Source organism: Pseudophryne corroboree, chromosome 6 (assembly GCF_028390025.1).
Source record: "Pseudophryne corroboree isolate aPseCor3 chromosome 6, aPseCor3.hap2, whole genome shotgun sequence".
Classification (NCBI taxonomy): domain Eukaryota; kingdom Metazoa; phylum Chordata; class Amphibia; order Anura; family Myobatrachidae; genus Pseudophryne; species Pseudophryne corroboree.
Genome location: NC_086449.1, coordinates 809162276 through 809178987, shown reverse-complemented (window position 1 = coordinate 809178987; position 16712 = coordinate 809162276). Strand labels below are relative to the sequence as shown.

Genomic DNA, 16712 nt, shown 5'->3' with positions numbered 1-16712 from the left:
AACGGGAATTATAAAGAGGAGAGGTTATGGCTTTGAGAAGCGTATGTATCAAGCCTTGGAGAGTGACAGAGTGGAGAGAGATAAAGTACAATCAGCTCGTGACATTTTCCAAAACACAGTCTGTAAAATGGCAGTCAGGAGCAGACTGGCCGGTGCGTTATCTCCAGGATTGTTTTAGGTTAGTGTCTATTATAGGGCAGAGTCTGTGTTTTATGGCAGTTAGGTGTATGTCAACAATTTATGTGTACATGTAACAGCAGTAATTATTAGCAAAGACACACGTCTGTTCTGTAGCGTCAGTGCTATATTTCAGGGTGAAGTCTGGTTCTCTTTAACAAGGATATAGAGGAGATTTATCAAATTTTGGAGAGAGATATATAAAGTGAAGAGAGATAAAGTACCAACCAATCAGCAACTGTCATTTTTCTAGTGCGTCATGTAAAATGACAGTTAGGAGCTGATTGGTTGGCATGTTACCTCACTTCACTTTATCTCTCTCCAAGATATGATCAATCTCTCCGTGATCCATAGTGCCTGTTCTGAACCTTACTTCGTGCGGTCCAGAAATCTGACCATCTCAATGGAGTCTGAAGGTGAGCCAATTCCTGGACATTATGTCCCCAGAGGTCTGGCGGTTGCTGTGCCTATGCAGCAACTTGAAACTACAAGTCCCAGCAACCCTTGCTGCCCTGGATGAGACAGCAAGAGGTCTGCGGCAGCTAATCCGCTCTAGCAATGGAGTCATGCTGTGCTACGCAGCGAGCTACCCGTGATTACAGGACTCCGGTGAGAAGTAGGAGGATTCGGAAGCTTATTTGGATTCTTAAGAACAAGCAAAAAAAGAAAAATACTGTAAAATAATAATTTTAGTAAGCTGCAAGTTTTCTTATTACCGTCACATGCAGGGTTAATGCTCCCAAAGCAACAATTATAGGAATAACAACGTTCATTTTTCCTGGCACCTTTGCCCTTTAACCTGTCTTACAGCATCTGATTAAATCACTGAATAAGTGTCGAATGTTTTCAAATTGATCCAGTAAACACAGTGGTATGTACAGTATTTGCATAGCTGAGTTATAGATGTTAAACACACAATAAAATGTTATGTTATTGACACTGTCATCTATAAAAGATGACATATTACCACTGGCGTCAAGTAACACATTACTGTACCTCCCGTATCCGCGACTGCCAAACTTCCACAAACTCCGGAGACGTGGCATTCACTAGGGTGGCATTTTGGGTCCATTCTGGGCATCTCCACTTTGGGAGGGATAACATGGCTAGAGTCGGCGTGAGGAAGGTAAAAGTTCCGCCCTGCAAGATTGGCAACCTGCAAATAAAACAGCAGAGATGAATCATATGGACTGATATCACCACTTACCCTCCTGCTGTTGGCGCAACAACAGTGTCGGTGGCTGAGATTCACAGACATCACAAAGTTCTGTGCTATGGACTAAGATGGCCAGCAATTCTCCTAGGGGATGCATACCAGTTACCACGCAGTGGGGTGTATTCAATTAAAGTCGGATCCATTCCGACATGCATTTTTCAGAATGGATCCGACAAGGGCTATTCCTGTCGGATTTGGCCATTCACTCCCGTTTGTGCTGCTGCTGTCAGCAGCTACCCGTGTGTGAGATTACAGGGAGCTGCTGGAGACGGCCACACAGCCGCATTCAGTGCCGGCTGGGGAGTGCTTCCGGGAGAGAGCTACCTGGGGGGGGCGTCAGAGAGGGGGCGTGTCTTCCAGCTTCCGCAGCTCCATCTGCCCCCGCCGGTAAGCACTCTCCCTCCCTCTCCCCGCTCCCCCGTCTCCTCATCTCAATCTGACTTTTTTAAAAGTCGGATTGAGGGTGTCGGAAATGGGGCCAAAACCTGTCAGATTTGGCCCCATTTCAGACAGAAGCACGTGGATCTGTGGCTATTCAACCGATCCACGTGTTTTCCGACAAGTCGGGAATTCCCAACTTGTTGGGGGAAAAACCAGCCTATATTGAATAGGTCGGAACCCCTTCCGACCGAAATCTCTCGGAAGCTGCCATCTTTCCAACAAGACGGCAGCTTCTGACAGCAATTGAATACACCTCAGTATGTATGACGCTACAATGCATCCCGATTGCATGCATATCAGCATTTACTAATGCCGTATGCATGGAGATATCTGCGAAGGCTCTTACTGCACATGCGTTAGACACATGCGCTACCCATCGAGTCCAAGCTCCGGAATATATCACATTCCGGCGCTCGGTGCATATGCGGTAAGGGGCCAAACCTCTGAAAATATCATTTTCTGAGGTTTTACCACATCATGAACTTGGATGCTTCCGGCCTACAAGGTAGGAAGGGACATGAAGTGAATCACGTCACCAAAGCCTTTGTTCCTCAGGGCGTTATTCAGAGCCAGACGCAAACAAAGTTGCCGGATAGTGCAAATAATAAGCACCCAAGCGGCTTGTAGCATCTGAAATGCGAAGCTGAATAGGAAATGTGCAGGCTTCCCCAACTAAGCAAGACACATTTTTTTGTGTAAGACTAGTGTGCTCTGTAGTGTTAAGAGGCCATTAGAACCCTGTGTCAGCCGTTTTAGTGCTTTTGCATAAATGGGTGTGTTTTAAAAGTTTGTGACCAATGAGATGAGACACTGTCATCATCATCATCATCAGTGTGCATCCTCATCATTTTAGTTGCAACTCATGACTATACACCCACACCACGCCCTAACAGTACTGTGGCAGAATCAGCACGCCCACTGCATACGTGTGTGTGCCCATTCTGGATATGGTCCACAGTCGTACAGTAGGTCTGGCATATACCTATTAAAACACATGAATGTGCACTAAAGGAAAAATGCAGCCTAAAAGAAGCTGCGGAATGCGTTAAAGCCCAATTATAAATAAGGCCCTCAGTGTATACTGAGGTATGATAGAGTTAAACTCTGAATAATTGTTTGTTCAAATGTATGCTGACATGTAGAAATGGGAATTTGCCCTTTGGTTCATATTCTCACATATTCTCACCCAAGATATCTATGTGCGTATTATTTGCAGGTGAAAAGATATATACAAATGTAGCAATGGAATCGTTGGATTGTTACTGTCAGCCAGGGCTGCCGGGAGAAATCCTGGGCCCCGGTACAACAACCTGCTCTGCCCCCCTGCTCCCCCTGGAGGAGATATGACCATAGCATGCTGGGGGCATGGCCACACCTCTTTGGGGGCGGGGGGTGTCTAGCATATGAGAAGCACCCACTCACAGGAGCATGGCATGCCTCCCAGCCAGGGCAGTAGAGAGCCTGGCTGGGCCCAGGTACTTTTCAGGGGGCATGGCCTAATCAAAAGGAGGCATGGACCCGGGCCCCTCCAACAGACCTGGGCCCAGGTAATTTGTACCCTCCCCCCCCCCCCCCCTCTCTAGGCGCCACTGCTCCCAGCACTTTCTCACGGACACTGAGCAAAAGCTCTTTAATATTTGCTAAGTACAGTAGAAAGGTCTAGAAATCAGTTATTTGCTTAGTAATAATTTAGGCAATGCTGCCCCCTGCTACTAATACAAGTAAAGCTTATAGTGTGTACGTGATTTTGATAACACTTTTGCCAAAAGCTCACGCATGCTCTGAATATGATATGATGAGCCGCAAAGAAGAGTATTGTTTGAACACTAATTGTGTGTGTGTTTTCACTTACTATCCAGATACAATAATCTTTTCTTTTACATATACCCTGGTTGCTTGTCAACTTGCCTATGACACTGTAATCATGCATCACACTACCTCATTTATACAAGTTTAGAGTACAACGTTTCATGGTAAGTTTCAGTGTGACAACTGGCCTCAGTGCAATGGGTGATTGTAAGGTAAAGTCTTACATTACCTGACCCCAAACAGGACCTGCAGGAGGGTACAAATCCCAGAGACAAAGAAAATAGTGCTGATCAGGTGACTCTGCGTCAGGGGGTCGTGAGTTAGGCAGAGGTCTTTAGACAGGATCAAGGGAATGGCAACAATCCCCCCCAGTGCAGTCAGGTAATGCTGTGGGATAAAGCGAGAGGAGAAATTAGTGGGGTGTAATAATCACAGAGAATAGAGTATACTGCATTCCTCTATAGATCTGGAAGCTGCTGAATGCCTCTAGTACAGGGCCTCTTAGTCCCCCTTCTCCAGTGCTTAATCCTAACCCTCACTGCCCTCTCTTGCACCGCAGTGTGTCTTTGTTCGGCATCCCGGCTGTTGGGATTCCGACGCCGGGTTGGTGCACCCATTCTGGATGGCAGTGTCGGCATTCAGAATAGGGTCAGGATTCTGACTGCTTCTCCTTCCACCCTGTTGTTTACACCCACTGCGTTACCGACCAGATGGTAACACACACTCAGTCTTTCCATGTATACAAAGAAGCATTGGCCCTCATTCCGAGTCGTTCGCTCGGTATTTTTCATCGCATCGCAGTGAAATTCCGCTTAGTGCGCATGCGCAATATTCGCACTGCGACTGCGCCAAGTATCTTTGCTATGAAGATAGTATTTTTACTCACGGCTTTTTCATCGCTCCGGCGATCGTAATGTGATTGACAGGAAATGGGTGTTACTGGGCGGAAACAGGCCGTTTTATGGGAGTGTGGCTGAAAACGCTACCGTTTCCGGAAAAAACGCAGGAGTGGCCGAAGAAACGGGGGAGTGGTTGGGCGAACGCTGGGTGTGTTTGTGACGTCAAACCAGGAACGACAAGCACTGAACTGATCGCACAGGCAGAGTAAGTGTGGAGCTACTCTAAAACTGCTAAGTAGTTTGTGAGCGCAATATTGCGAATACATCGGTCGCAATTTTAAGATGCTAAGATACACTCCCAGTAGGCGGCGGCTTAGCGTGTGTAACTCTGCTAAATTCGCCTTGCGACCGATCAACTCGGAATGAGGGCCATTGTGTGGATTTTTGAGCTTGATTCTTGAGTCGCCCACAAAGCAGCTGAAAGTGCATCCGGCCATGGAAGACCAAATATATTACCTTATGTCGATGTGAGTATCAGGAAAGCTGGATGCCTACAGGGTGCACCACCCACTGTTTCCCATCCAGAGCCATCACTATTAGTATAGGCGCTTACATCTACCCAGCCATGGCCCAACTGTGTGGAGTTTGTATATTCTCCCCTTACTTGCGTGGGTTTCCTCCGGGTACTCCGGTTTCCTCCCACAATCCAAAAATATACTGGTAGGTTAATTGGATCCCAACAAAATTAACCCTAGAGGGACTGAGTGTGTGTACATGTGATAGGGAATATAGATTGTAAGCTCCACTGGGGCAGGGACTGATGTGAATGGCCAAACATTCTCTATAAAACACTGCGGAATATGTGTGCGCTATATAAATAACGTAATAAATAAAATACCCCATACTGGGTGCAAAATATCCGTCAGACTCAGGCGTCCCTTCTCCATACACACCCCTCAAACCAGAAGTCTGTCACTCCTGTGAGATGGGTCTTTTTTGTGTGATCGCAAAGTAGCCACCCAGAAACACCCCCATTCTACGGATGGAGAGATCCGGCTTCACACAGAGCAAACTGACCGCTCCTGTAGCCTCCGTGAAGGTGCGTATTCATGGCGTGGCACGTGCGCAGTCTGCTCATAGTTGCGGGATGCATCCGCATTTGGACGTATGGCAGAATCAAGCCCTTTATTGGATTTTATTACCATCGGCGGGAGGTGAGGTTTGCCGGACTATTTTCGGCGTTTTTTAAAGGGACAATCACTTACAAGGCAAAACCATGTCCCTCTGCAAAACATCGGAGATCGGCCCGCAACCCACACCTCTTACAATCTTGGACTCCATTACATCCCGCCGCATATGTTTGTCTTCAGCAAAATCCCCCAATTACCTGGATGCCTAGAAAGATGCACAGGTACCAAGGGGGCACATCAGTCACCGTGTATGCCAGCTTGTTCCGGTCATTAGCAATGGGATGGCCTTTCTTCTCCTCCTGTCCTGGGCCGTTGGCATGGATTGAAGACTTGGTGTCGTAATGATTGGCATCTTGTATCTAGCAAGGTGAGAGAGGTCAGTGAGCTCCGGGTGCTAGACAGGAACCTGTTGCTTTTTAAGTACCTTGTGCCAGCATTGCACTTACAGTCTCTGGACCATGTTTACTCCGAAAAGGGGCCAAATACCCCACCAGCCAAGTGGGGCAACTGCAGTGCTAGCCTAGGAGGAGAAGGGCCAGCCTCTGAGACTTGCCAGAACCAGCGGCACTGTGTGACATCATCACTGCTCAGCATTACCATAATCATTCAGGGGGAACTTATCATAGCCTCGAGAACGATACAGTGCAATACCCTGACAGGTGTGATTTCGGGTTACCCGTTCCTCTTGTTTCACCAGAGAGGTGAGGAGGTTTCCTTCAAATACAGTGGCACAAATGAGTCATGACATAACAACACTTCCACCACACTCAATGTGATTTATTTTTACTCTGGAACTGGAGGCTGTTGGGCTAAAGCTGATTAGTTGCGCGCAACGTTCAATACACTGCAAACACCGAAACCCTTCAGAAACTGAAACTAGCACATCCATAACAGTTTCATAAGTATCAATATATAGCACGTGAACAAGTTACAATGGATTCAGTAAGATAACCCAACGGTCAGGAGACTGACGTCAGGATCCCCACAGCAAGAATACTGGCGGCGAGCGCAGTGCTTCCCCTTGTGGGTTCGCTGCGCACACCATGCTTCGGGCCCGGTGGCAACCTCCGGTTGCCACAGGGTTATACTCCGCTTCGGGTGGTGGCGTGGACCACCACCTGAGTGGGGATTCTGGGCGGCAGTCAGAATCCCGACCGCCAGTATTTCACCAGGTGTCGGGTTTCCGGCATCGGGATACTGACCGCCGGGAACCCGGCATTCGCCAACTTGACCCAATGGTCCGGGAGAGCAGCCATTTATAGCATCTGAAACTCATTATTTGCCGGGTACACAATTAAACGACTGGCAGTCATGCCAATGGTCAGGAGGAATTTCCTTCATCCCGAACCTTCTGGCTTTAAGCATACACATGGTGCAATAAACAATGGAATGATGCACCACCTCATACATGGGGGTATATTTACTAAACATCATGTTTGTGCCGATTTCATGGGAGATTAATCTCGATTTTTATCGGTCGTATTTTACTGCAACTTTTTGAATTCATGTACGCAAATTTACTAAGCTGCTGAGTTTTCTATGTTCATATTTTCCGATGTCCATGTGAATCGTATTGTCGGGCAGTGTTTTACGGGAGTGATTAGTAAAACACTGCCGGACATAACACATTGAAGCCCGGCTGGATCAGTGAGATCCGTGCAGGGCTTTTTTGTTTACTTGATGAGGTGTTTAAACAGTTAAAAAAGTAAAAAAAATAATTGCGTGGGGTCCCCCCTCCTATGTATAACCAGCCTCGGGCTCTTTGAGCCGGTCCTGGATGCAAAAATACAGGGGAAAAATTGCGTAGGGTCCCCCCATATTTAAACAACCAGCACCGGGCTCTGCGTCTGGTCCTAGTTCAAAAAATACGGGGGACAAAAGATGTAGGGGTCCCCCGTATTTTTCAAACCAGCACCGGGCTCCACTAGCCAGAGAGATAATGCCACAGCCGGGGGACACTTTTATATAGGTCCCTGCGGCCGTGGCATTACCCCCCCCCCAACTAGTCACCTCTGGCCGGGGTACCCTGGAGGAGTGGGGACCCCTTAAATCAAGGGGTCCCCCCTCCAGCCACCCAAGGGCCAGGGGTGAAGCCCGAGGCGGTCCACCCCATCCGTGGGCGGTGGATGGGAGGCTGATAGCCTTTGTGTAAAAAATACCCACAAGTGACCCCAATTAACTTTGTGGTTAACCGCAGACAGCAAAGTTCCCATCATAGGCTATAATGGAGGACCGCGATCCTCCATTCTAGCCGCTGCACTGAGCCCGATTGACAGGCAAGGAGCACACAGCCAATCAGGATAGCGCCATGACATGGCGCTCCCTGATTGGCTGGCGGGACCTTCAGTGACAGTAGTCACGGGGGGTCCTGGCAGTCGGGAAAAGGGATTTCATGTGTATAACATGGAACCCCTTTAGTGCGTGGGTTCGGGTTTTGTCTGTTTTTGTTTTTTTTAACCCCCTGTATTGCTACATGGACTGAAGAGGACCAAACTTCACCGGATAATAGGTGAGTATTTTGGGCATCTTTTCACAGGTCCACCGTGGATTCTACGGGACAAGGGGACCGAGGGGCTCCGTTGGATTAGAGGTAAGTATGTGTGTGTAAGTGTGCATGTATGTAAAATAAAGTTGTACTGTCACGGTGTGTGTGTTGTGTTTTATTTGGGTATTTTTTTGTAGTAGAACTACAGGTACCAGCGGGCCCGTTCTTTGCCCACATGCTGGTACTTGTGGTTCTCCAAGTACCAGCTTGCGGGGGTGGCTTGCTGGGACTTGTAGTTCTCCTACAAAAAAATATTATATTTTTCTCTTACGTCCTAGAGGATGCTAGGGACTCCGTAAGGACCATGGGGTATAGACGGGCTCCGCAGGGGATAGGGCACCTAAAAAGAACTTTGACTATGGGTGTGCACTGGCTCCTCCCTCTGTGCCCCTCCTCCAGACCTCAGTTAGATTCTGTGCCCAGAGGAGAAAGGGTACAATGCAGAGAGCTCTCCAGAGCTTTCTGTTTTGAAGAATTTGTTAGGTTTTTTACTTTCAGGGAGTCCTGTTGGCAACAGGCTCCCTGCATCGTGGGACTGAGGAGAGAGAAGCAGAGCTGGCTTGTTGGGCACTGCTTCTAAGGCTACTGGACACCATTAGCTCCAGAGGGAGTCGGAACACAGGTCTCACCTGGGGTTCGGTCCTCCTCACAGGTGCCGAAGATAGAAGCCAGGTGAGTATGAGAAGGCAAAGAAGACATCAGGCGGCAGAAGACATCAGAACTTCATGAGGTAAGCGCGCAGCGGTATGCTGCGCGCCATTGCTCCCAGTACACACACACACAGAAGGGTGAAGGGTGCGGGGGGGGGGGGGGGGGGGCGCCCTGGGTAGCAAGTTTCCTTATTTTTTGGCAATATAAAAGCAGGATTAGGCTGTGGGACAGTAAATCCTAAAATCCCCCACCATTTTTTATATAGAATTACTGGGACCGAAGCCCGCCGTCGGGTGGGCGGGGCTTGATCCTCAGCACTAACCAGCGCCATTTTCTCCACAGAAACTGCATGAAAGATACGCTGGCTCCCTGATCTCTCCCCTGCTGAACTTCACAGGCTGGAAAAAAGAGGAGGGGGGCACTTTGGCGACGCAGTGAGTGGGAATTAAGGATATATATATATATTCTATGTAGTGATCTGGTACTCACTGGTATGGCTGGTTGTTTGGTCCGGTGCCCTTACTGTTCCTCCGCATGCAGGGGGATGTAAATAGAAGCTGTGTAGTACGGCACTCAGACGCTGGTAGATGAATTAAGTTCAAGCCCTGGATAGCTGTCCAGGGCTTGAACTTAATTCATCTACCAGCGTCTGAGTGCCGTACTACACAGCTTCTATTATATATATATATATATATATATATAGATAGATAGATAGAGAGAGAGAGAGAGAGAGAGAGAGAACAAGGTGAGAGGCACTCCGCGGTCTTGTATAAATAAACAAGCAGATACCACAAGTGGCAAAGCGACGTTTCGGATTTTACTCCTTTTTGTTGCTTGAAAAAGGAGTAAAATCCGAAACGTCGCTTTGCCACTTGTGGTATCTGCTTGTTTATTTATACAAGACCGCGGAGTGCCTCTCACCTTGTTCTCTACGTCATTTCTGGAGCTGAGCACCTGCGGCAGTTGAGTCTGGGAAAGTGGAGTGCCTGTCTTTTTCATTATATATATATATATATATATATATATATATATATAGAGATGAGCGGGTTCGGTTTCTCTGAATCCGAACCCGCCAGAACTTCATGGTTTTTTTCACGGGTCCGAGCAGACTCGGATCCTCCCGCCTTGCTCGGTTAACCCGAGCGCGCCCGAACGTCATCATGACGCTGTCGGATTCTATATAAGGAGCCGCGCGTCGCCGCCATTTTCACACGTGCATTGAGATTGATAGGGAGAGGACGTGGCTGGCGTCCTCTCCATTTAGATTATAAGAGAGAGAGATTTACTGGATCTTAGGACTAGGAGGAGTACTGTAGAAGTGTAGAGAGTGCAGAGAGTTTACTAGTGAGTGACCACCAGACAGTGCAGTTTATTTAATATATCCGTTCTCTGCCTGAAAAAAGCGATACACACAGTGACTCAGTCACATACCATATCTGTGTGCACTGCTCAGGCTCAGCCCAGTGTGCTGCATCATCTATATATATTATATATCTGTCTGACTGCTCAGCTCACACAGCTTATAATTGTGGGGGAGACTGGGGAGCACTGCAGTGCCAGTTATAGGTTATAGCAGGAGCCAGGAGTACATAATATTATATTAAAATTAAACAGTGCACACTTTTGCTGCAGGAGTGCCACTGCCAGTGTGACTGACCAGTGACCTGACCACACTGACCACCAGTATAGTTAGTAGTATACTTATATTGTGATTGCCTGAAAAAGTTAAACACTCGTCGTGTGACTTCACTTGTGTGTTGTTGTTTTTTTTATTCTATAAAAATAAAACTCATTCTGCTGACAGACAGTGTCCAGCAGGTCCGTCATTATATAATATATAATATATACCTGTCCGGCTGCAGTAGTGATATATATATATTTTTTATATCATTTATCATCCAGTCGCAGCAGACACAGTACGGTAGTTCACGGCTGTGGCTACCTCTGTGTCTGCACTCGGCAGGCAGTCCATAATTGTATACTAGTATCCATCTCCATTGTTTACCTGAGGTGCCTTTTAGTTGTGCCTATTAAAATATGGAGAACAAAAATGTTGAGGTTCCAAAATTAGGGAAAGATCAAGATCCACTTCCACCTCGTGCTGAAGCTGCTGCCACTAGTCATGGCCGAGACGATGAAATGCCAGCAACGTCGTCTGCCAAGGCCGATGCCCAATGTCATAGTACAGAGCATGTCAAATCCAAAACACCAAATATCAGAAAAAAAAAGGACTCCAAAACCTAAAATAAAATTGTCGGAGGAGAAGCGTAAACTTGCCAATATGCCATTTACGACACGGAGTGGCAAGGAACGGCTGAGGCCCTGGCCTATGTTCATGGCTAGTGGTTCAGCTTCACATGAGGATGGAAGCACTCAGCCTCTCGCTAGAAAAATGAAAAGACTCAAGCTGGCAAAAGCAGCACAGCAAAGAACTGTGCATTCTTCGAAATCCCAAATCCACAAGGAGAGTCCAATTGTGTCGGTTGCGATGCCTGACCTTCCCAACACTGGACGTGAAGAGCATGCGCCTTCCACCATTTGCACGCCCCCTGCAAGTGCTGGAAGGAGCACCCGCAGTCCAGTTCCTGATAGTCAGATTGAAGATGTCAGTGTTGAAGTACACCAGGATGAGGAGGATATGGGTGTTGCTGGCGCTGGGGAGGAAATTGACCAGGAGGATTCTGATGGTGAGGTGGTTTGTTTAAGTCAGGCACCCGGGGAGACACCTGTTGTCCGTGGGAGGAATATGGCCGTTGACATGCCAGGTGAAAATACCAAAAAAATCAGCTCTTCGGTGTGGAGGTATTTCAACAGAAATGCGGACAACAGGTGTCAAGCCGTGTGTTCCCTTTGTCAAGCTGTAATAAGTAGGGGTAAGGACGTTAACCACCTCGGAACATCCTCCCTTATACGTCACCTGCAGCGCATTCATAATAAGTCAGTGACAAGTTCAAAAACTTTGGGCGACAGCGGAAGCAGTCCACTGACCAGTAAATCCCTTCCTCTTGTAACCAAGCTCACGCAAACCACCCCACCAACTCCCTCAGTGTCAATTTCCTCCTTCCCCAGGAATGCCAATAGTCCTGCAGGCCATGTCACTGGCAATTCTGACGATTCCTCTCCTGCCTGGGATTCCTCCGATGCATCCTTGCGTGTAACGCCTACTGCTGCTGGCGCTGCTGTTGTTGCTGCTGGGAGTCGATGGTCATCCCAGAGGGGAAGTCGTAAGCCCACTTGTACTACTTCCAGTAAGCAATTGACTGTTCAACAGTCCTTTGCGAGGAAGATGAAATATCACAGCAGTCATCCTGCTGCAAAGCGGATAACTGAGGCCTTGACAACTATGTTGGTGTTAGACGTGCGTCCGGTATCCGCCGTTAGTTCACAGGGAACTAGACAATTTATTGAGGCAGTGTGCCCCCGTTACCAAATACCATCTAGGTTCCACTTCTCTAGGCAGGCGATACCGAGAATGTACACGGACGTCAGAAAAAGACTCACCAGTGTCCTAAAAAATGCAGTTGTACCCAATGTCCACTTAACCACGGACATGTGGACAAGTGGAGCAGGGCAGGGTCAGGACTATATGACTGTGACAGCCCACTGGGTAGATGTATGGACTCCCGCCGCAAGAACAGCAGCGGCGGCACCAGTAGCAGCATCTCGCAAACGCCAACTCTTTCCTAGGCAGGCTACGCTTTGTATCACCGCTTTCCAGAATACGCACACAGCTGAAAACCTCTTACGGCAACTGAGGAAGATCATCGCGGAATGGCTTACCCCAATTGGACTCTCCTGTGGATTTGTGGCATCGGACAACGCCAGCAATATTGTGTGTGCATTAAATATGGGCAAATTCCAGCACGTCCCATGTTTTGCACATACCTTGAATTTGGTGGTGCAGAATTTTTAAAAAAACGACAGGGGCGTGCAAGAGATGCTGTCGGTGGCCAGAAGAATTGCGGGACACTTTCGGCGTACAGGCACCACGTACAGAAGACTGGAGCACCACCAAAAACTACTGAACCTGCCCTGCCATCATCTGAAGCAAGAAGTGGTAACGAGGTGGAATTCAACCCTCTATATGCTTCAGAGGTTGGAGGAGCAGCAAAAGGCCATTCAAGCCTATACAATTGAGCACGATATAGTAGGTGGAATGCACCTGTCTCAAGCGCAGTGGAGAATGATTTCAACGTTGTGCAAGGTTCTGATGCCCTTTGAACTTGCCACACGTGAAGTCAGTTCAGACACTGCCAGCCTGAGTCAGGTCATTCCCCTCATCAGGCTTTTGCAGAAGAAGCTGGAGACATTGAAGGAGGAGCTAACACGGAGCGATTCCGCTAGGCATGTGGGACTTGTGGATGGAGCCCTTAATTCGATTAACAAGGATTCACGGGTGGTCAATCTGTTGAAATCAGAGCACTACATTTTGGCCACCGTGCTCGATCCTAGATTTAAAGCCTACCTTGGATCTCTCTTTCCGGCAGACACAAGTCTGCTGGGGTTGAAAGACCTGCTGGTGACAAAATTGTCAAGTCAAGCGGAACGCGACCTGTCAACATCTCCTCCTTCACATTCTCCCGCAACTGGGGGTGCGAGGAAAAGGCTCAGAATTCCGAGCCCACCCGCTGGCGGTGATGCAGGGCAGTCTGGAGCGACTGCTGATGCTGACATCTGGTCCGGACTGAAGGACCTGACAACGATTACGGACATGTCGTCTACTGTCACTGCATATGATTCTCTCAACATTGATAGAATGGTGGAGGATTATATGAGTGACCGCATCCAAGTAGGCACGTCACACAGTCCGTACTTATACTGGCAGGAAAAAGAGGCAATTTGGAGGCCCTTGCACAAACTGGCTTTATTCTACCTAAGTTGCCCTCCCACAAGTGTGTACTCCGAAAGAGTGTTTAGTGCCGCCGCTCACCTTGTCAGCAATCGGCGTACGAGGTTACATCCAGAAAATGTGGAGAAGATGATGTTCATTAAAATGAATTATAATCAATTCCTCCGCGGAGACATTGACCAGCAGCAATTGCCTCCACAAAGTACACAGGGAGCTGAGATGGTGGATTCCAGTGGGGACGAATTGATAATCTGTGAGGAGGGGGATGTACACGGTGATATATCGGAGGGTGATGATGAGGTGGACATCTTGCCTCTGTAGAGCCAGTTTGTGCAAGGAGAGATTAATTGCTTCTTTTTTGGGGGGGGTCCAAACCAACCCGTCATATCAGTCACAGTCGTGTGGCAGACCCTGTCACTGAAATGATGGGTTGGTTAAAGTGTGCATGTCCTGTTTTGTTTATACAACATAAGGGTGGGTGGGAGGGCCCAAGGACAATTCCATCTTGCACCTCTTTTTTCTTTTCTTTTTCTTTGCATCATGTGCTGATTGGGGAGGGTTTTTTGGAAGGGACATCCTGCGTGACACTGCAGTGCCACTCCTAAATGGGCCCGGTGTTTGTGTCGGCCACTAGGGTCGCTAATCTTACTCACACAGTCAGCTACCTCATTGCGCCTCTTTTTTTCTTTGCGTCATGTGCTGTTTGGGGAGGGTTTTTTGGAAGGGACATCCTGCGTGACACTGCAGTGCCACTCCTAGATGGGCCCGGTGTTTGTGTCGGCCACTAGGGTCGCTAATCTTACTCACACAGCTACCTCATTGCGCCTCTTTTTTTCTTTGCGTCATGTGCTGTTTGGGGAGGGTTTTTTGGAAGGGACATCCTGCGTGACACTGCAGTGCCACTCCTAGATGGGCCCGGTGTTTGTGTCGGCCACTAGGGTCGCTTATCTTACTCACACAGCGACCTCGGTGCAAATTTTAGGACTAAAAATAATATTGTGAGGTGTGAGGTATTCAGAATAGACTGAAAATGAGTGTAAAGTATGGTTTTTGAGGTTAATAATACTTTGGGATCAAAATGACCCCCAAATTCTATGATTTAAGCTGTTTTTTAGTGTTTTTTGAAAAAAACACCCGAATCCAAAACACACCCGAATCCGACAAAAAAAAAAAATCGGTGAGGTTTTGCCAAAACGCGTTCGAACCCAAAACACGGCCGCGGAACCGAACCCAAAACCAAAACCCGAAAAATTTCAGGCGCTCATCTCTAATATATATATAAAAAGCGCTATCTGGTCATATATATTCCAGTGTTTTTAAGTGCTGGGTGTGTACTGGCATACTCTCTCTCTGTCTCTCCTAAGGGCCTGGTTGGGGTTTTGTCCCCTTATAGGTTAATCCCTGTGTGTGTGGGGTGTCGGTACGTGTGTGTCGACATGTCTGAGGCGGAAGGCTTCTCCAAGGAGGAGGTGGAGCAAATGAGTGGTGTGTCCCCGTCGGTTGTGCCGACTCAGGATTGGATGGACATGTGGCATATGTTGAATGCAAGTGTGGCATCTTTACATAAAAGGCTTGATAAGGCTGAATTAGGGGGGACACCAGGGGGTCAATCCTCGGATTGGACCGACTCACAGGGCCCGTCGGGGTCTCAAAAGCGTCCCTTAACACAAGACACTACTACCGACACGGATTCTGATTCCAGTGTCGACTATGACGAAGTAAAATTGCACCCTAGGGCGACTAAAACCATTCAGTGTATGATTGTGGCAATAAGGGATGTGTTGCATATTGAGGATGAACCCTCGGCCCCCGACACAAGGGTACACATGTTTAAGGGAAAGAAACAGATTATTAACTTTCCCACATCTCATGAATTAAATGATTTCTTTGGAAAAGCTTGGGAGACTCCGGAAAAGAGACCGCAGATCCCCAAAAGAATTTATATGGCATACCCCTTCCCTAAACAGGACAGGGAGATTTGGGAATCACCCCCCACTGTGGACAAGGCCCTGACGCGCTTGTCCAAGAAAGTGGCGCTACCGTCTCCTGACACAGCGGCCCTTAAGGACCCTGCAGATCGCAGGCAAGAAACTACCTTAAAGTGTATTTATTCTCATACGGGTGCTGTGCTAAGACCGACAATTGCGTCGGCATGGGTGTGTAGCAATTGCAGCTTGGACAGATGAGCTGACAGATCACTTTGAAAATATGGATAAGGATACTATATTCTTAACTCTAGCCCATATAAAAGACGCAATCTTATTTATGAGGGATGCTCAAAGGGACATTGGATTGCTAGCTTCTAGGGCCAATGCCATGTCTATCTCGGCGAGAAGATCCTTATGGACTCGCCAATGGACGGGTGATGCGGATTCCAAAAAACATATGGAAGTACTACCCTATAAGGGTGATGTATTGTTTGGGGATGGGCTGACGAACCTGGTTTCCACAGCTACAGCAGGTAAATCAAATTTTTTACCATATATTCCCCAACAGCAAAAGAAAGTACCACCCTATCAGATGCAGTCCTTTTGGTCGCACAAGTCCAGAAGAGGTCGGGGATCCTCTTTCCTTGCCAGAGGTAAGGACAGAGGCAAAAGAGCACCTGCTTCGGCAGGTGCCCAGGAACAAAAGTCCTTCCCGGCTGCTCCAAAACCCACAGCATGACGCTGGGGCTCCCCTGAGAGAGTCCGCACCGGTGGGGGCACGTCTTCGACTTTTCAGTCAGGCCTGGGTCAGATCAGACCTGAATCCCTGGGTGTTGGAAATAGTTTCCCAGGGTTACAAACTGGAATTCGAGGAGGTGCCCCCGCGCCGATTTTTCAAATCGGCCCTACCAGCATCCACATCGGAAAGGGATGTAGTGTTAGCTGCAATTCAAACGCTGTGTATACAGCAAGTGATAATCAAGGTTCCCCTGCACCAGCAGGGAAGAGGTTACTACTCAACCCTATTTGTGGTCCCGAAACCGGACGGTTCGGTCAGACCTATTTTG

At 48.1% G+C, this 16712-nt stretch overlaps 1 protein-coding gene across 1 annotated transcript in view; it reads right to left on the bottom strand.

Moving 5' to 3' along the window:
* Positions 1-16712, bottom strand: part of LOC134933648 (solute carrier family 23 member 1-like) — a 90655-nt gene that overhangs the window by 12233 nt on the left and 61710 nt on the right. The window contains exons 2-4 of the mRNA XM_063929017.1: positions 5870-6031; positions 3873-4030; positions 1174-1333 (exon numbers count right to left, since the gene is read on the bottom strand). Coding sequence (XP_063785087.1) covers positions 1174-1333; positions 3873-4030; positions 5870-6031 — 480 coding nt within the window. The remainder of the gene's footprint in view (positions 1-1173; positions 1334-3872; positions 4031-5869; positions 6032-16712) is intronic.